This window comes from Pomacea canaliculata, linkage group LG1 (assembly GCF_003073045.1).
Source record: "Pomacea canaliculata isolate SZHN2017 linkage group LG1, ASM307304v1, whole genome shotgun sequence".
In the NCBI taxonomy this organism is placed as follows: Eukaryota; Metazoa; Mollusca; class Gastropoda; order Architaenioglossa; family Ampullariidae; genus Pomacea; species Pomacea canaliculata.
The window spans coordinates 5,319,023-5,339,951 of NC_037590.1; the positions used below are offsets into that span (position 1 = coordinate 5,319,023).

The 20,929-nt window shown below is 35.8% G+C and overlaps 2 protein-coding genes across 7 annotated transcripts; one reads left to right on the forward strand and one right to left on the reverse strand.

The window, feature by feature from the left end:
* Nucleotides 1-757: 757 nt before the first annotated feature.
* On the reverse strand, nucleotides 758-10,963 carry LOC112575808 (protein PFC0760c-like). Of its 2 annotated transcripts, none has more exons than XM_025257839.1 (6): nucleotides 10,684-10,963; nucleotides 7,938-8,981; nucleotides 5,561-5,743; nucleotides 4,872-4,928; nucleotides 4,374-4,558; nucleotides 758-3,934 (listed from the first exon to the last, which is right to left on the reverse strand). In XM_025257839.1, the coding sequence occupies exons 1-6, from the start codon at nucleotides 10,802-10,804 to the stop codon at nucleotides 3,857-3,859; spliced, it is 1,668 nt and encodes a 555-aa protein (XP_025113624.1). In that variant the 5' UTR covers nucleotides 10,805-10,963; the 3' UTR covers nucleotides 758-3,856. The 2 variants fall into 2 exon arrangements, with proteins under 2 accessions (XP_025113624.1, XP_025113633.1); XM_025257848.1 differs by having other exon boundaries at nucleotides 7,953-8,981; nucleotides 10,684-10,961.
* On the forward strand, nucleotides 10,956-20,855 carry LOC112575705. 5 transcript variants are annotated; one of them, XM_025257705.1, is made up of 6 exons: nucleotides 10,956-11,058; nucleotides 14,233-14,271; nucleotides 15,018-15,098; nucleotides 17,387-17,478; nucleotides 17,850-18,048; nucleotides 18,712-20,855. In XM_025257705.1, exons 2-6 carry the CDS (start codon nucleotides 14,254-14,256, stop codon nucleotides 20,815-20,817), a joined length of 2,496 nt encoding a protein of 831 aa, XP_025113490.1. In that variant the 5' UTR covers nucleotides 10,956-11,058; nucleotides 14,233-14,253; the 3' UTR covers nucleotides 20,818-20,855. The 5 variants fall into 5 exon arrangements, with proteins under 5 accessions (XP_025113490.1, XP_025113473.1, XP_025113482.1 ...); XM_025257688.1 differs by having other exon boundaries at nucleotides 11,022-11,179; XM_025257697.1 differs by having other exon boundaries at nucleotides 11,035-11,171.
* Nucleotides 20,856-20,929: the final 74 nt, after the last annotated feature.

The following is a 20,929-nucleotide window of genomic DNA, read 5'->3' on the forward strand; positions in this document are numbered from 1 at the left end:
GGCGGGGTTCGGTCAAACGTAGTCGTTTTTCACAGGTTTCAAGTACCGAGCTTTCCGATCACTGCCCCTACCCTCTCCCCACCCTTAACAAGAATACCCAGGTCCTTTTCATTTCCAGCTGTAATTTTATTGTCAACTTTTCATCTTTCCTTCAGTTGAGTCGGAAGGAAAGGTGGATACGCATGGTCCAGTCAAGACAGTACGCGTGTAAATATAGAATACATGGTTTTTACAAGTGTAACCAGACTGATCCCTTTACATTGCTATGACTAAACTCTATGGCCGGACCACAGGTTAGTCGCTGCGGCTAAAAGTTGCTAAGAGTCTTTTTAAACAGGTCCTAAGTTGCCATTCCGGCAGGAGTTAGCTGAATAAAGTGTGCATATGCCCGCACAAATGAGACAAAGATGAGCGAACGCTAATATAGAATTAGGTCTGTATTGTTGGGTTCTATATGGGAAGCGCTCTTGAGCATATCTTTCGGGAAAATGCTATATTAATAATATTGTTATTAGAATTGCCTCAGCCATAAATACTGGTATATTTCATACTTATTTTCCTGTGAAGAAAATTGCATTTCACTTTATTTTCTCAGAAGTAGATGTTCCTGGTTGTAAACCATGTTATCATTGCTATAAGCATTAAAGAGAGGAAAACCCTACAGTGGTTTGTAAGAAAACCATGTTTTTACCTTCTTAAAAACTATTCAGCAACAAAACCAGTGTGCAGGTGTTTTACCATCATAAGAAAACAATGCTTTACCCTTTAAAAAACTTTATTGAGTAACCAAACCAGTGTGCAGGTGTTTTACCATCCATTGTGAACCCTTTGTGCCACCCACAGGCTTAAGTACTTTAGTAAATATGAAAATGCAACAATAATACACAGAGGGTTGACTGAACACTTTGCAAACTTCAACCCAATGTAATACAAGAGTGTTTACGTAAGTACATACATATGCATAAACTTTAGTATCCTTTGTACTAATAACAATTGTAAGAAAACAGCACAGTAAGACTATTTTATGTTTGGCCTGATCCTCCTTTCCAGGCATATCCTGTGGAGATTGTAAATGAACATGCACGGCAAAATTTGACATGCAAATACTTATAAGGATTTTGTACAGACATGCATGTAAGCAGCTTGATCATAGAAAAATTTATCATGCATGATTTTGCATAAGTAAGATGCATCAAAATAGCTAAAAATATTTATCACAGACAGTAGTATTTTTTCTTTTTCGTTATGCAAGGACAGCATAAAACTGTATAATTTCACAACACTTTCAGAAAAAGCCAAAGCCAACAACAGCATCAACAGTATGGTGTGGTAGTGATGATAAGGTTATTCTGCCCATGCTGCAGCTGATATCAATATTAATGATAATGCTAAAAACAATGATACTGAAACCATAATGGCTTACGTATATTAAATTTCAAAAGATTCCACAGGATATGAAACAAACTCCATGCTGATCCAGCTTTAAAGTAACAAAAATACAAAATCTGTATGGCAAAAACTAATTCAAATATGTTGCATGATTTGAAGTATAGGTGTATCAAAGCTGAGCGAAGCACTGTTCTGGGGAGAGCAAAGTCTATTACAGTATTAGAAACGTTCAGATTTGTTTAACAATTGGGTGTTGTACTATAAATATACCTGGCACTGTAAGTTTAAATTGTGGTCACAGAAAACAAGGTCAAAACAGATTTTTAAGAACAGTAAGAAAAACCACTTAAAAAGAAAAATATTAAATACTCGTTTGCAAGCAGTCCAGTAATACAAGTTCATGATTCTCTAAATACTGTGTGATCTTTTGGATAACTGCAGCCTTTGCATATTGTATAAGAATAAAAAGATTAGCAGCTACAAAAAAATGCACTTTATTCCTATATTTTTTTTTTTGAACAAACAAAATTTCTTACAACATAGACTTTCTGCCTTTTTGTCGTAGTTAATATTTTCCCACAAGAAAAGGCAAGTTAAAGAGTTCTATAGCCTCTTGGTTATAGGGGCTGTGAATGAAAATGGTTCACTGTGACTAGGGCACAGCAGGCGGAAGATAAAGCCCAATGTTCTCATTCTTCCCCCTTTACTTTCGCTGATAAATCAGGTACTCATTTTGGCCAAGAAGCTGTGGGATGGCAGGGGGAATTATGCTAGCCACAAGCCTAAACAGGCCTCGAACCGGTGACCTTTCACTTTACAGTCATGTGCATAAACCATCAGGCTTCAAAAATTTACAAGCATACAAAACAGCCCTCTGAGGTTCTGCTGGTGATAGCAGCCATGTTGAGTAATGAATAAAAGGCTATGTTGCTAAAATTACCTTTGCATTGGTTCTAATACTTCTGGGAATGTTTTCTGGACATTATCATTAAGGTGTGATGTTAATGAAGATGCTGTAAATAAAAAAATGCAATGAATGGAAAACATGATCAAATTCTGAGCTAGCAGTCTGGGACAATATTATGATACAAAGCACAGTAATTAACTTTCTTTTAAACTGAAAGGCTGATGTTGTAAATACTTTCATTTCAACTGTTTGGGTCTGGATGTGGACTTGGAAGGAACAATGAGATCAATGTGCATAGCCTTGGACAAAAATGTAATTTGTTATCATCTTACTGTTTTAATCATGTAAGATTGCTACTATCTTTGCCAATGGCTGATTAACCAATTAAATAAGCTTGCTACTATCTTTGCCAATGGCTGATTAACCAATTAAATAAGCTTGCCACTATCTTTGCCAATGGCTGATTAACCGATTAAAATAAACTTAAAACCACTCAGATTCCAAAGCACATCCTGGACAAATGTCATAATTTTCCTGAGTTCAAATTTGCTTTTCTGCACCAAAATATAAAGTTTATGCTTCTTTAGTCAGATGAACCCTTCTAAAATGTTTTGTTAGGGGTTTGATTCAATTCATCTGCTTCTTATTTTATTCACCTAATTACTCACCAACTGTTCTCCACAGTAAACTTCTGTTTCTGGCTTATTTTGTGTGAATGAAAGAGATTAACAGTTGGTAATGAAGTGACAAAGACACGTTAAGTATTACATCTTTAAATAACAATCTGTGAAATATCTGAAACTCTGTAAATCAAGAATATAGTTAACACGATTATATTTTTAAATCACAAGTTCTTTCAGTAGCAAGAAATATATACAATGGAAGAGATCCCTCACGCTAAATTGCGCCCTCAGTGGAAAAAAAAAAGGCAGTCATGGTAAGAAGGAACACACAAGCCTGACAAAATAAAAAAAAAAAAACAGATCTGAAAACTGAGGGACAGAAAGAAAATTGGGAAAATAGTAAAAACTGTCAATCTTTTGGAAATGACCATAATAACCACAAGAAAATCATGCCATTTAGGCCAGCACAAAGCTGTGTCAAACTTAATAAAAGCAGATAGAACGAGATTCAAAAATGGCATTACCATAATAACATATTAAAAAAATTTTAAAGCGTAAATGTCCATAATAACTTGGTTAACAAACATAATCAGGCAGAAGGTTATAAAATTCATTTGTTTATCCAAAGAGGAACAAGAGATTCTAATTGTGAATTTCTACCAAAAAAAATATCAATCAAAATACCATAATTTTATGCTATAGAATACATGTGATAAAATCAGTCTTGTGTAAAAATATACCATGATGTTTATATGCTATATACATATATATGAACTCATCAAAATTTAGATTTATTTTTCTAAGACTACCTTCTCTCTGCCCTCTCAAACATGAAAGTGGTAAATAATATTGACATCTGGTGACAAATGTAAAAGAGATAGTCATGTAGCGATCTTGGAAAAAATAACTTAAATTGTGAAAATTGAAAATGGAAGATTTAAACAAATGGATGATCCAAGAGCCGCTTCCCTTCGTCTGCTGGCAGAACACCTTTGCTTGGTAATCCTCTTGTCCTCTATAAATAAAAATAATCATAACATTTCAATACATGAAATACATTTTTACACACACAAACCCACATGCATGCATATGCATATATTAAAATTATGTCAATCCTGCCAACCACAAACTATTTCTTTTTCTGTTTAACTTGTTAAGTTTGGCTTATCCAATTACTCTATATGCACTGTCAGCATCTTTGTGATGAAACTATATTACATGAATATATCATTCTCATGAAAATTATGTACAAGCATCTCAATGATAATAATTTTACTCTCAACTTTCTTTCTGAGCCTCAACAATGCTACAAGCATAATTCTGTTTCCAAAATTCAGAGTCCTAAGGGTGATAGTTTCTTTCCCCTTAGCAGTCTGGTCACAAAAGTAGGTGAGGACATTTGGTCACCAAATTCACATGCTCTTACACTTAGTGTTACAAATATGTTCACTTACAAGCCATCCGTGAAATGGTTGTTTCCAGACAGTAATAACAACAATGCCTGCAATGAACAGCACAATAAGAGCAGTATACAGAAGAATCATCCCAGTAGGACCAGCTAACTGCTTCTTTGGTTGAATGTCATGAGCTGCAAGACCACCTTCATTTGTCTCTGCCACACCAACATGAGGCGAGACACCTGGAAAAAAACACACTGCACATGTATTCAGCCTTTTTCAACTTGAATATCTGAGGAAGTTTTACAGGGTTTACATTTCTTCCTTTTATGTGTGTATGTGCACATACGAAAGCAAGAGGAAATGTGTGTGTGAGTGCACCCACGTGTGTGTGTGCATATTTCTTTCCTGAGAAAAAAAAAAAGAGAGATGGAAAAAGCACTAAAAGAGGTTTGTGATAGCTAGAGACTTTGCAAACTTGTCAGCCCTAAGAACAATAATGCTAAGCAAAGGTTAAAATAGTATGGATTTTTTTGTTATTCTGTCACTTCAAACCTGTCTTTCGGTTATTGTCATTTGGAGTTTCCTGGGTTGTTTTGTCAGCATATGCACCTAGAATAAGAACAAGAAAAAAATGTATGTTTAAAGTTTTACTATCCAGTATTAGTAAGACACACCCTTCTTCCCTCTCAAAAAAGTGCATGTCTATGTGTGTACAGGTGCATGATTACGTATGCCCAACATCATCATAAGAACACTACCAAAGGATATGAAGGCTTGTACTTTTTTTGAAACAAGATCTTTCACACACACAAAAAAAAAACAAAATACTTCAATGCAAAAAATTACAACTACTATCGTATGAAGGTTGAATGCATAATTTATTTATTATTTCTATGCTCATAGTTACTTCTAAAGTGTTCCTCTGAAATTATTTAAAGCAGCTCTCACACTCATGTCGAGCTTTATCAAGCTATCCATGCTACTTTATGGCGCTGGTTGTGTCCCCTCACTCACTTAAAGATGCTACTACATTGCACCATAAAACATTTTTCCTCTCCAAAATCAAAGAATACACATAAAATGGATTACTCATTCTTCTTTAAAAGTGCAATCAAATTTCAATCCACCTGCTTTTATTTGATGCTGAAATCAGCACCCTTTCTTTATTATAAGGTGATCATGCTATAAAGTACAATTTCTTTGTTACGACTTTGTTATTAGATGATAATATTATCACATACCATTTCTTAGTGGGTCATAGTACCAGTCATCCTCTTCATAATTTCCACCGGCTCCATAATCTGGTATTCGATGATAATCATCTTCTTCATTGGCATCATCATCATCATCATCATCATCGTTGTCATTCACTTTCTCTTCCTTTTGGTTTTCAGTCTGGGGAATGTTTTCTTCAGTGTCCTTGCCTGTTCAAAGCACCAAACATAAAAAGCCTCCAAGTAATATTCAGAAAAAGCAAAATCTGTTATCTCCATCATAGATTTCTCAACATCCTCATCCATAGCAGCAGTGAAAATGTATCTACACTTCAGACAGTTTCAGTTTCTGTTCACATATCTTATTAATAGCAAGTGATTCCACAAAGACAACAGAAAATACAGATGCTGGTAATGAACCCATCACGGCTATATAAAATCTTATATTACTTGTGCTGCACAAAGCTTTCAGTGTTGGAAAAAAGCAAAAACAAGACATGCACAGAGCATGGCAGCTTATACATAAAATTAAGCATGGAACAAAACCCAATTAACAGTGTCACAGGTATAGGCAAAAAGCATTAACTCCTACACATAATTACGAAGCTAAGTAGTTAACAAAGAAAATAACAAAAAAATGACACAGTAAAGAAAAAGATTATAATAACGATGCACTGTATAGCTGCCCGTTGTGCTTTATACAAACTCAATAATGTCTTTGAAGATTATTCTTTTCTTAAGACAAACACAATGAGACAAAATACAAATTATAAAAGAACAGACTGAATGCATAAACGGAAGACAAACTTCCAAAGTAATGAAGCCAACATTTTCACTATGGTAGAGCAAATAGAGATGGCATGGATAATGAATGAACAAAGAATACTACTTAGCTTCCAGCTACCTGCATTTTTTTATGCAAAAGAGAACATGGACTGCATCCAGTCTCTAACAGAATTCCACTGATAGTGACCTAATGCCTAAGAAACCAATGCTCAGTATGCAGTCAACTGTGTGTGTATATGATTGTGTGCATGTGCACACATAAATTCAAAGATGATTTATTAAAGATAGCAGTTATTTACTGTTTAGCAATAATTGTAATTTATCATTTTAATTGGAATCAATGCAAAACTTTCTGAACTAAATTGCCAGCCTGCAAAAAATATTCTATGTATCTGATAACACACATCCCAACTTTTAGCCACTGCAGGGCATGTTCCAAAGCTCTACTCTTACTGCTTCCAGATGACATTAATTATTCTCAGTGCATTCATGCATTCTTTCAAACTATTCCATGGGCAAATCCAAGACTTGTTAATGTTACTTTCACATTTTTTTCTCCTTTTAAAAAAAGACAACAAGTGTTGTAATTCAGTCTTGTAACTTTCGAAGGGTGCATTTAAATTCCAAATGCAATTACTGGCTTTTGAAATGCTTTCAAAGCAGAATGTTGGTTCAAAATTTACCTGCCTAGTGCTATTACAGGCTTACGACATGCCAGCATGAATTGAAAAAGAAGACTAACGATGACTGTGCCTGTAAGAATGTAACATTTCCCTCTACTTTGGTGCTTCTTAATATGTGTTCCTGTGCTTTTTACCTTATGAAAGATTTTACAATATAAAAATTCTCACATCAATTTTTATTAACATTCAAATTTCTGTTGGTGTCACTTCAAACATTATAATTTATTAGTTTTAAAACATGCACTCTCTGCTACACTGATCTGTTCTTGCCTGCAAGAATTTGAGGAAAGGCTCCTTATAGAAGGTTCTTTGTTTCCTTTTTCGATTTTGTGTGTATGTGTGAGGACATGTGCAGCAGCTTGCTCATGTCATTTACACATTTGTCTTATAAGCTTCTGTGACTAACAGCTTAGTCAGCTAGGAGAAGGTGCTTTGTTTCCTTTTTCGATTTTGTGTGTGAGTGTGTGTGCACATGTGCAGCAGCTTGCTTGTGTCATTTAAAGATTTATGTTCTATAAGTTTCTGTAACAGCTTAGTCAGCTAACAATGCCGCAGCAAACATGAGCTATATGTATGTATTGACTTGCATGTCCTTCAGTCATTGATACATAAGATTTTCTGCCAAAATGGGTGAATGACAGAGGAACACTCTTTTTGGTTCAGCTTTTGGGACAGGTGTTTGATTACAAACATGATAGCAATAGATAGATTTTTTAGTTAGACAGCCTTGTCTTTTAATTTATTCAGCCCTGGGCTATACTATTGAATTAATCTGTTAGATATTTAATCAAAAGTTATGAAGGGTACCTGAAGTGTTTCCCTACATTTGTAACTTTGCAACTGACAAATAAAAGACATCTGTAAAAAAAAGTCTGGTGAGCTATGATGAACTGAGTTCACACCAAACTGTAAAGTGCAGCTGCACTAGCTCTCACCTTTCTGTAACTCACCTTTGTCAGCATTCTCTTCACTCTCTTTACTGATATTATCCTCCTCCTCGTCCTCATAATCCTCTGACTGATGATTACCTGTTGTATTAGACGGGATCTCTGAAAGAAGGTGAGAACTTACAAAAGCTGCCAGTTTTGCATCTTCCACTGATGACTCTGTCTTTCGTTCAGCACTCTCATCTTTGCGATCATTGTTCTTTTCATCATCATTATCACCAAGATTAATGCTATCATCCCCTTCATCATCATCAGAAAAGTAATCTGCATACTCCTCCTGAAAGTCCTCAGACTCAGTATCGCTATCTTCGTAATCTTCCTCTTGATCTCCACCTTCTCCATCAATTTTATTGAAATACTTGTTATAATCAGTTTGCGTAGTATCTGCTGGTGTGAAAGCAGACCTATCCACAAATTCAGATATGTTTTGTTGTCTTTCCTTGTCTTTGTCTTGCAAGTTGTAAGCATTTTCCACATTTTCTGAGATTTCTGGCCGTTTTATCCCTGTTTCTGACTCATCATTGCTGATGTCTTCTGGATCGTCATCCATGTCCAACAGGTCAAGAATGTCTTTGATACTATGAGGTGTCACTGTCTGTTCATCTGCTTTGTCATTAGAAACTTCTTTTGCTTGTTCTTCCAGTTTCTTTGAGCTGTTGTTAGGTTTAAAAAGGTCAAGGCTGTCTTTCTGAGAACCTGCTGAAGACTGAGCTGTATTCAGCTCTCCCCTTTCCCCATCAGTTTTATTCCACTTTGGTTCATCTACCTCAGCATGTTCCTCAACATCATCACTAAGTGCATCAAGAACATCTTCTGCATCCTCTCCATCTGACCTAGATTGTGCTGCACTCTCCTGTATCTTCTCTCCATCACTTTGGCTTTCCACCTCTGTAGCTGGAATATCTTGCCCATCAGTAGTATTGTGTAGGATAAAAGGACTATCGCCAGTCACAACATTTTCAGCGACATCTCTCTCATCATTTACATTTCCCGTACTGTTATCATGTCTGAAGTCATCTTGTAATGGACCCTCTGTGAAAAGAAAGGTTTTCTGGTCAGTGGTAAAGACTCCTGCTGGGGCTTTCCAAAGGGAGTTTTTGAGATGCTGACCAGCTTAATGCCAGGATATGTCAGTACTGATATGAATCAAACTACTTCAGCTGAACATTAGGTGTACAGGTATTGTCACAACAGCCTAAAATGCCAAAAGCTACTTTACAAACTGGGACATTTTCAAATAAATATTACTGTCTGATCATCCTCTTACAGCTTTTATTTAAGGCAAGCGTCAAGAAACATTGATGAAAAAAATATTGTCTGCTTAATTGCACCTGACACTGGAAATCTAGACCACATATTGTGGAAATACCTGAATAATGAAATTTTAAAAACTAGGTGACACAAGTACTTTAGACATAAAATTGCATCTTTGTAACAGGTGTTAACAGGACCATACCAAGTGGCCAAGAGGAATTTGCATGGTAGCAAACCTAAAATAACAGAACTTTGAAAAAAATGTATCATTGCAATTTATTATATAATCATCACTGATGATTGTTTTGTAAAAAAATACTTGTCAAATTCAATTTATGAAATAAATGTGTATAAGCTATGCTGGCACTAAACCCTTAACTATGAGGGTATCTGCACATTTAAATGTCTTTAGTTAAGTTTCTCTAAAGCTGTCTTTTGTTGCCTTTCTTAAAAAAAATGTGAAGTAATCATGTGATGCAGGTTATAGTTTTCTTGTAAAACCTTTTCTCCTGTAATATTATGTATTCAGACTTTAGTTTCAGTGATTCAGAGTTGTGTGTCAATATGAAGATTTATTTTTTAATAGGTAAATGTTATTTTCTCTCCATGATTAACAACACTGATATAACATTTATATCATCAACCCATATACCCTTGTTGAAGGACAGATTATAGTTCTAATGAAACTTCACCAAGCATGCTCTTTGGCTTTGATTATAGTTACAAAACATATATATACAACCTTTACAAAACCATTCTATATAAATAAAACCTTTACAAAACCATTACATATATATATATCATTTGCTTCACCTTTAACTTAATTTCCTGGGTCTTGATTGAAAATTAAAGTGACAAATTTTTTCTTAACCACATACATATGTGTGAAATACCCAGATATTTTATTTACTGTCAAACAAAAATTTACCAAACATTTGACATATTTGTGGTGTCATTATGAGAAAGCCAGTGAACCACCAAACTTTATATAACATTTGATATAGAGGTTAGCAATGAAATTATTATAAAAAAAACAGTGATTTTGAGGACACTATAAGGTATCGCCAGGTTTTTTTTTTTTATATCCAACACAAGTTACAAAAAAATGCCATACAGATCATTGACTAGAACCACATCAGTAGTTACTTGAGTAAATTTAACAAAATCTTTGTTTAACTTACTGTTTAAGTATTTCAATGGTGTGTACCTTTGTACTTTATACTGAGCTGGACTGGGAAAGAAAAAAATCTTAGAAAGATATGCCTTTAACTAACGAGCATTATAGATTATGAACCCCACCCTTTAAACTTTTACACATTTACGAAAATGAAAAACATTTTAATTTCTAAATCGACCTGAAGATATGTGAAGAATGGGTAGTGTCTGTCACCGTTTGTCGCCAAATTCTACAATTAACGAGGCTAGTTTAAGGATCACGGTATACATTTTCTAAAAAAAACAAACAAAACTTCCGTCTTACCCTCTTGAAACGGGTGGGCTTCCACACCCAGGTTATCTAAGACGTCTTCTCCTGTACTTGTTGCAATCCACGTCACACACAAAAGCACAACCGAAAAACATGAAATAAGTAACTGCGCCATCCTCGTGAATGCTTCCACTGCTCCCTTGAGTAACTTCTAGCTTAGATTGCGTGTTGATATTGCTTGACTTTACGTCTTGGACTACCCGGATATACCCATCATTACGAGGGTGGCCCACTAAAGTTTACGGGTGGCGAACAGGGAGTTCGTCACAGATTCTCGAAGAGTGGCGTCCCCTAGACTTGTCTCCCTTGGAACGGCGTGTCGCTAACGACGCAGAAAAACTAAAGGCGGGAGTTACAATCTAAGCGCAAGTAAGGTTTTACAAGTTTACAAGCTCGAGGATGCTTTAAAATTGTGAGATGGATGTGTCTAGTGAAACATTATACCTCAAGTTTAAAGAATTTCAAAGAAATTCAAGTAAATGGTAATAAGGTAATTGCTTTTGATTCGTTTGTTTTTAATAAAGTGTCAGCTGCACAAATTTGGGAGACGTTAAGGTGATTTAACACTATTTTGCTCGAGAAATGAAGAATATAAAACATTGCTTAAAAGTGTATGTAGTTTGTTAGGTCTCGAGAAGACTCATCATAGTTTTGTTGATTCATTTTCTCAACACTTGGTTACATGCAATTCCACTTTACAGTTTCACTACGTCGATCATTAGTCTCACTATAGCCTCACACAGTCAGCTTTTCAGCCAGCAGCTATTTTAATTATCGAAGATTTTTTTTTTAATGAAACAAGCAGCTTATGAGCTGGATCACAAAAATAGGACATTCTCTGGTTGACACAATGATGATCAACTTTATTGGTTCAAGTGGACAATTTAAACATGGGAAGGTGCTCTAGTTACAGTAAGTTAACAAAATAAAAGAACAAGTTCACTTCAAGGTGCAGCGTTAAGATGTACCCAGACACACATACCCAGTCCACATCATTAATATGGCAGAGGCTGCAGATCACTCTTGACAGAGGGCTATATATCGAAAAAAAAGTTCATTTTGCAATCTTTGGGATTAAAAACACAACAGTTTGTTATCCCTGAGTCCTGATCCAGACTCCAAGTTTGCTGCAGACACATACTCTAGTATTAACAGTGATTAGTATTTAGAAATAGTCATTTATGACTAGTGGCCAGAAGTTTACATTGTTTTTTTCAAGTGAGGACTTGCCTCTAAGGAATCTCTTAAACCAAAGTTCATGAGCACATCATTGCACACATATACACACACACATAACACCTACACATAATCAAACATGCATGCACATATGGGAAGTTGTCATAACTTTGTCATAGCTTCCAATTTCATGAAAAATAAAAAAAACTATTCCTTTCTTTATTGATTTTATAAACCTTGCATATCTTCATTTTGAGGAAAAGAAGGCTGACCACAGCAGAACTGGATTTCTTGCCAAATGACCTAATTATAATGTGACTGATTCCTTTTTGCAACACATTAACAGTTTATATTTTCTCCAAATGCATTAATGCTTTGAGTGTTTCAGCCAGAATTTATTTTAGTAATTTTTTTACATATGTTGTTCGCAATGATTATTGCAATAATTATTGTGATATATTAAGATACAGTCTTGCCTTAAAATCAATAAATTCATATGAAATAAAAACTGTGTACATTTTAAGATTGTTGTCCGTAAAGTACACAAATAAATAGAGGCATCATCTGAAAAATTGAAAAGCATACTTCATGACTTTTGGCAAGTCCAAGTTTAGAAGATATCCAGTTTATAATGAAATAGCAACAGGTAGCAGGGAAATTCTTAGATATCAGAGGCAAAACAAAAGTAAGTGATTATGATTGGGTATTTAATAATAGTATTGTAAGTTCACTATCCTGAATCTTGCAATCAGCATTGTAAGTCTCTAAAATTAAGAAAAGAGGTGTGGGAATGCATCCATCCTTAACTTTCTGGTTTTAGTGAAATGCAGTAGTTAATAACATTTGCTCATTCAAATGCCTTCCTCTTAGTACTTGACTTTAAACTCAACTTTATATTAAAACTGAGGTATTTATTCTACCTATGTTATTAATTGTAGAAAATAACTCTTCTTGGTAGAAATATTTTAAAACATTTGCTTTTTCTAGAGATTTTTTTTATTGCTCTCTTGTATCTGCGGTCAGTGGCTATGCAGATGTAGGGATTGACCAGCGAGTGCATGTAATAGAACACTGTAAGATAGTCCTCAAAGACATAAGGTTTCACACACTGACAAGCAACATTGACCACAGCTGCCAGTGAAAAAGGTGCAAACATAATAACATAAGCAATAACAACTAGAATCACAGTACCTAAAGCATGGAAGGTCATTCCCGACATTCCTTGTGTTGATAAATGAGGTGGCTCAGCTTGAATACCTCTGTACATGCATATAGAGGCATCACTTGGAATGCTTGGTAACATAGAGACATCTGTTGATGACACTGGAGTGACCATTGTGAAAGTGACATCAAGAAGAGCCTTGCTTATAGCGGAGTCAACAACCCTTGGCGTCTCTTGGCTTTTTGAAAAAAGGAAAACAGCTGAGCCTTGCTGCTTGTTTGCAACCCTGTTACTACCAATTGCTTTCCTGATATGCTTTCTTGCCAAACAGAATATCTTTGATCCTGTAAAAATAATGATTGTAAGTGGTATAAAGAAGGTCACTACAAACAATATAATTGCATAGGAGTTTTTCAACACAAAGTTACAGTTGTCCACTTTGGAACTTGTATTTGGAGGGTTTTGTGCTTCTGGCTAATCTGCCAAATACACTAGCTGCTGAGTATGCTATGCTGGCTGACCAGATTGTCAATATGCTGCACATAGTCAGCTTTGGTCCCACATACTTGTGATACAGAAATGGCTTGGTGATGTAGATGTATTTGTCCACAGAAAGCAACATTGTGCTATAAGCTGAAAGCATGCTGAAAGTCACATCTAGAAATATCTCAATGTCACAAAGTGCTTGACTGAAAGGCCAGTTACCATGGTACTCCCAGATTATATTTAGAGGTACTACAGTCATTGCATTGAGAAGGTCCAACACTGCAAGGTTTAGCACCAACCAGTAGTATGTGCGTCTGCGAAGATTCTGGCTTCGGAAGATGATGAAAATGGAGAAGGAATTTCCAAAGAGCATGAGTGCATTCAGCAGAATCAGAATGGAAATGACAACAATTTTTTGTGGTGTCAGCACTGTATCACAGGGGTCACGTAAAATGAGGTTACCAACTTGACCATCTTTGTCATCCTGAGTGAAATTCCTTCTGTTGCATTCCATCATACTTGACTAGTGTGTCATATCTTCATACAACACCTCATAAAACAGCATGTAGAATTCCTGATAAACAGAGAGATATGACATGAATCTACTATTAATAATTAACCTACTGTTACATTTGTGGATTAATCATAGTTTTTTGAAACAAGGAATGAAGAGCTGTTGGTTTGTTCATTAATATTTAATAATATCTCTTGTGTTTCAGATACCATTTATAAGGGACATAATGGATAAAACTTATGTGGTATGCTGATTTGTTTTTTATTAGTTTATTCATTAGTTTAAATCAATTTGGTTCTGAACAAAATCTTCGAGTTTACATGAATGAAAGTAAAGTGCAGAGAGTGCGACCTATCTTGGTGGTGATGCTGCATGATACAAGTACACATCATCATCATCATCATCATCATTATAATTATTATTATTATTGTTGTTGTTGAGTTTAAATGACCTCTCCTGGACCTACTTAATAACTTGAAATTGTTTAATTTTTTGCTTATGCCTATAATGTTTTCTTATACTTTATTAATTCCAAGTAAAATAGAATAAAAATTAATGCTTTCTTTGATTTATTTTTGACTATGTAATATAGATAGCTTGATCAGAGTAGTTTTCATGATTTGTGTAGATCAGAACACTGTGGTCCTGCTCATATAACATAGGGATAGATTGAATCTTTCACTGTGTTTTTTACTTGACAAAATATAGTTCTCAAAATTATTTCTTGCTCCAAAATGTATTTATATGCATATAATTTTTAATCTACTTCTACATGGGAATGTTCTATTGATGCCTGTAAATGGCAGAGCTTGCTTTCTGGTGAACCAAGTTCTGTGAATGCGCTGGATGTTTGAGGACATTCTTAGGCAATAATGGAAAATCAAAAAAGAATGCATTTTATCTCAAGGTACCAAGCCGACATATATCAAGACATTGTTTTTTTAAGCCTCTTAATGGTGACTCTTAGAAAAATAATTCCTTTCTTTTCAGGCCCTTTATACCCATCAGAAAAACAAGAAGGCCAAAACTTGGCAGGATGGTTTGCTGAAAGTTCTATCAACAGGCACAAAGGTATATGGATGGATATATATTTTAGAATTTCCAAATAAAGTCATTTTTATGGTCATTTATGTTGTGGTCTGAAATGTGTGTCCGTGTATGTGTGTGTGCATGTTCCTACCTATGTACCTTTACCTGTACACATGTGCATGTGTATCTCAGACAGATTGGGCAGAAGGGTAAGAAAAAATTGAGAGACAGGATGTCTTAAAATTATGGGGACTTTTTTTTAAAAGTTTCTTGCTAGTTTTAAAATACATTTTGAAAAAAAACTTGTATTTGTCATATTACCTTTGTATTGTATCATTTAAGAAGCAAATTCACAATTGTTTTCTAGCATTTATTAATTTGTAAAGGATTTATCGTTTTTAGATGCAATAGCAATGCCATTTTTGTAACCCAAGTTGTAGCTTTTCATTGTTAAAGATGTTTTTCCTATTAACCCAATATATGTGTGCATTTTGTTGATGGAAATTGTGTGTAGCTTAAACACACTCCAATTAAATCTAATTTTAACACTTTATTTACAGTTTGTCTTTCTGATTATTGACTACACTTTATCTTATTCAACATATTGTTTTTCACATATTATTACATACCTCAACACTGTGCAGATGAATTCATCATTGTATTGTAATATTTGTCCCCTGCTGTGCCAAAAACAGGCATGTACTGTTGTGTATTTTCTTTTAAAACCAGCCATCTCTAGTGCTGGTTTCAATGTGTCAGAAAAACTAGTACCAGAGGAACCAGATGCATATATGAATTAGGACACCAGCCCAGGCCGATTTTCTTAATGTGATGAAAGTGATAAAATATAGGCAAACGTTTTATCTTTAACAATGCCGTATTTTTCCAACAAAACATTTTCCAAAACTTGCTCAAGTCACTTTGGTTTGTGAATGTTTGTTATTGTCATTAAAATTATGTCTGATTTTCATATTCTTTAATTTTTTTAAAGAATTTTGGGACATAGTGATTTTATGTGTTTTCTTAAGTCCATTGCCTTCTCTTATAAAAAAAAAAAAGAATTGCCCAAAAATGAGTTTGAGTGATTCCCATGATTGTAGTAATTCACATTATTTTATGATTCATTGCACCCTCAATTCTTTTATCTACTGAGGTGTTGCTACAAAACATTCAAACATTTTTAATGATTTGTCTGACTTTTACCATTGTGAGATTTGATAAAATAGCATTATTATAAACAATTATAATAACAATACATGTGTCAGAATGAAAGGTGTTTCAAATTTCCCTACATTTCCCTACATCATTGTGCGATCACTGTTCAAGAAGAGCTGTCCTGTTAGATACTTAGACCTGGTTCTCTTATTGCACTAAAGATGGTAAACCCAAAGCTGCCTTTTATTTCTGTGTAAGGAACTGCGTTCTGTGGTAGTGCTCTTAACGTAAGAGTAATTTCCCATTTAGACTGCTTGGTCTGTACTTAATATTTATGAGGGTTCTAATTTTAGATCATTGCCATAGGCAAAGGAGATTGAACAACAGTGGCATATTGTTGCAACTGATGTAAAATCTTCAAGGAAATATTTTGATTGTGTGTGGGTGGGTTGGTGGGTGGATTTGGGGGAACAAGGAAGAAGAGAGTGTGCATACATTTAGATGTCGAGCATCATTTGTTTTCTGTTATTTTGCAAGTGCTAACATTTGTGGCTTGCCTCAATACAGTCTGTTTCGTGCAACAAGAGACCTGGGGTCGATTGGTGGGGGGTATGATTATGACACGTGTGGAAGTGTTGTAGTGTAGAAAGGGTTTTACAACCCTTTGTACCTCGTGGTAGCCATCTGCTTGTTCTTAGCCTTTTTATTTTTTTTTCCACCATTGAGGAGATTTATGGCATGCTATTTGTGTAAATCTGGCTGTCTGCTACACAACAAGTAGTAAATCATGCTGTTTGTGTTAAGGGTCTTGTCACATTGCAGTGATGGTCCCACCAACCACTACATGCTAAGATGAACAATAAGAAGGTCAAATAGTAGTAAGATCCTCATTCCATGTGCTGTTTTATACATTTTTGTATACCCATCAATTGTTTGGAACTATCAACAGGTAAATAAGTGCCTTTGCTCCAGACTGTGGTGTCTTTTTATAGAAAAGGTCTAGCATTCATGTTTTTAAATGCCATTTATTTCACATAACAAGTAAATTTGCTGTTCACATCAGAAATGTTTGTTCTGTGTGCAAGATCATCAGCTCACAGTATTACCAGAAATTGTTCAAATTCCAGCATGAGTCTTGCCTCAGCTTAATTTTATGTTTTGTCTAACATCACTAGGCAGTTCTGTATGACGAGAAAGGCAGCCGACTTGATGCCCTGCATTTGCATGCCTCAGATGTACGACCAGGTGAACAGCTGGAGAGTGACAAGTCAGGGTTCAATTTCTTTCTAATTTCTCCTTCAGCTTCTCTCTTTCTTTTTGTTGTTCTTTTTTCATTTTTTACAAACATTAATATTTCTGCACTTGTAAAGAAAGGAAATCTGAACTGTTAATTGAGCCGTTATCTAACCACTGATCAGCCTTGATCATACTTAACATACAGTAAAGTGCCAAATTGGAAATGCTGAAATATTAACATAAAAATTTGACTGAATAGAGCCTCAGATGCTAAGAGTAAAGATTGTAGTTTACACTGCAAATCCAATTTCTGTCATTTTTGAAAATAATCTTCTCGAAACAGGCTAGGGATAAAAATCACATTCATAAGCAATAAGAATGTGTTAACCATCTTTTCTTTAGATACTACATACAGGTGGAAGAAGAGTGTGCACCATTGGCATCACAATCTCTTCCAGCCATCTCCAGAGATGGTTCTTCTGACTCCTCTCATAGTTTAAATGCAGCGTCACAACAAGAGAAAGATAAAAATGCTCAGAGCAACATGTGCGGAGGAGGTGCCAGCAGAAGAATTGTGGCCGGACTGAAGAGGAAGAGAAATGTGAGATGCTTTCGATTTAAAAAAGTCCTTTCACTGAGATTAGAGTCCACCACATTTAATAGGCTGAGCGTTGCTGCCTACTTTGGTACTTTATGGAAAGAATTTTGCTCAATTGGAACTGCTAGACACAGTTGTAATTCAAATTACACCAAGCTGAATAATTGTATTTTTATTGTCCGTGTATTAAGTTGTCAGGCAAGCAAACAGAGGCATTATTTAGTTAGTTAACTAGAGCTAGTTTAGAGTAAACAGAGACATTATTTAGCTAACTAGAGCTAATTTAGAGCAATTTTAATCCCCATGACATGATATCTTGAATGTTTTCAACTTGCGGCAGTAAACAGTTCATTTAGGAATTTAGGACTAATCTTTTCTTCAAAACATGCCTTTTCCTTGTCTTGACACTAACACTTGTTCTGTTTCTTTTTTTGTCTGTGGGGGTATTTTTGGTTACTTTTCTAACTGGGAACACTTTCCTTGTTATAATTCCCCACTGGGGTTTGTAAAGTTGGCCATTTGTCATTTGCTTATGACATAATAAATTAGGGTTAACATAAACTATCTTAAGTTTAGCAGGAAATTGGAAGCTTTGCATACCAGCAGTAAACAACTTACATTTTGACTGCTTTCTTGTTTCCTTTTTTTTTTTTTTTTTTTTTTTAGGGTTTCAATCCACCAAGGCTTGTTAAACCTCGCCACCCAGAAGAGCCTGCCACAGGAAGTGTTGAGTCTTATTCACCACACCACGAACAAACCCTCCTTTCTCCCAGGGTTCAGAAACTTTCAAGCTGGAATGCTGCTGCTCAGCAGTCAAGTAGTTTTGAATTTCTTATGAACAGGTCTAATATGATCCATTTACCTGAGCAGCATGCAAGAAGCTTGACAGTCTCCACTGTTCCGAAGATTTTTGCCAGTGAAGGTTCACCAGGGATGGAAAGAATGGGGGATGCTGAAAAGGAGGCTTCATGTCTTATGTCACCTCATGTGAGCAATTCAAATCTCACTACCCTGAAAAAAAACAGTCCTTGGAGGGTTTTTGGCTCTCTAGTCAGTGGGTCTATCGGCAGTTCTCTATCCCAGAAAAAAGAGGACTTGCCTCTGGAAAAGCAGGAGGACGTCTCTAGCAGACAATTACAAACTGAGCCTCAGGTATCTGCAAATTTGTCTCAGTTTTGTTCAGAAGTGGGTATCAAAGACAATGTCTATATGCCTTCTGCCCTATCCATATCAGATATTGGTATCAAATCTTTTTCAAAGAAATGTGATCAAAGAGACCAAGCAGAAGTCCGAGAAAGATTTCTGGCTTGGGATGCAGAGCAGTTAAAAGCAGATGGACCAGCATTGAAACGATCTACAGCAGAAATTATGGCACTGGTGCAAGGATATGGAGGAAGTAGCCCCAAGAAAGCAGGGCCTAATGTCTGGGAAAGCTGTTCCAGCAACAGAAACAAGGCAGAGCTTTTCTCTAAGAATGAGTTGCACTTCAAAGAGGTAGAATTTTTGCCTTCAGGCACACAAACAAAGCAGTTCTCCAGCTTACCAGCATCTGCTTTTTCAGAACACTCCTCCTCAAGAGAATCCTCAGTTTTCAGATTGTTCCAGACACCAGCAGTTACTGTTGCTTCCCCTTTTTCACAGAATCATGGTGATGTAGGCTGTGTGAATGCTGAGTCTCATCTTTGTAAAAAAATAAGTAGTCCAGGAGACTCATTCCTGGACCATACAATGTTGCAAAAAGTGTCTAACAATATGCTTTCAGAGCGAAATAGCAGGAGTTCGTCTTCTAGAAATAGTTTGTGCTTCGGAGATCTGTCTCCTGTAAATTGCCTTGTCTCATCAATGTCAGGCCAGGTCTCTGAACATAGTGGAAACCTTACCATCTGTGATAAAAGGCTGGAAAGCCAGTCTAAAGATATTGAGAACATTATTCAGTATCAAGCAGTGTTAGAAAACACAGTTGAGCATGGTGAGAACTTTATTCTGAATAATGATATGCTGGAAAACATGGCAAAACATGATGAGAACTCTACTCAGATCAGTGGTGTGTCAGAAAACACAAGTAAACATGATGAGAATTTAAAACAGAAAGATGAAGTTTTCAAAAACAATATGAAGGAAGCACCTTACTCCCAGGATGTTGCTTTGAGTCTTCCAGCTGTTTCAGTTTCTTCTGTGGACCCACCTTTCAGTGAGCCATGCAGCATCTTTAAAGTGGGCACTAGAATTAAGCATGAAAAAGACAATGTGGCTGATCTCTTGCCACAAGGAATGAGGCAGCTAGAAGCAAGTTCACAGGAATGGCATGGCCATCATTCCAAGCTGCTCGAACATCAAGGTGATGATAGCAAACAAGTTTGTAAACTTCTTGGAACTACCAGTGTTGTAGATAGGGATAAAAGAAATCAAAGTCTTAGTAATAGTCAAAACAAACATAGCATTGATAGCAGCCAAATCAAACATTTTTGTGCGTCTGAGAAAACAGATGCAACAAGCAAGGAAGATGATACTGAACTCCAGAGTGGATGCTTTGACCTCAGCTTCTCTCCACTTTCACAGGAACTTAGCAATGATAGCATGAATGATGCTGAGCCTGCACCCATTCCGCCTGTGCTAGACAAAGTTGAGGATCATGCGGTCAACTTGAAAAAACTCCAAGTCATGGGGTTTGGGATAATGGTAATAAAAATGCTCAGTTTGAAACTCAGTGTGAAATCCATGAAGATGGAAGCACAGATTCTGTTTTGCAAAGGAAAAAACATATTGGCTTAAATGTGGTGTGTGGCAACAGAGATCAGGAAGACAAGTTGAGTATTAAATGCAGGAAAGAAGAACCAGCTAAACAATGTAGTGAGACCAAACTAAATAAATTAAATGTAGAGGT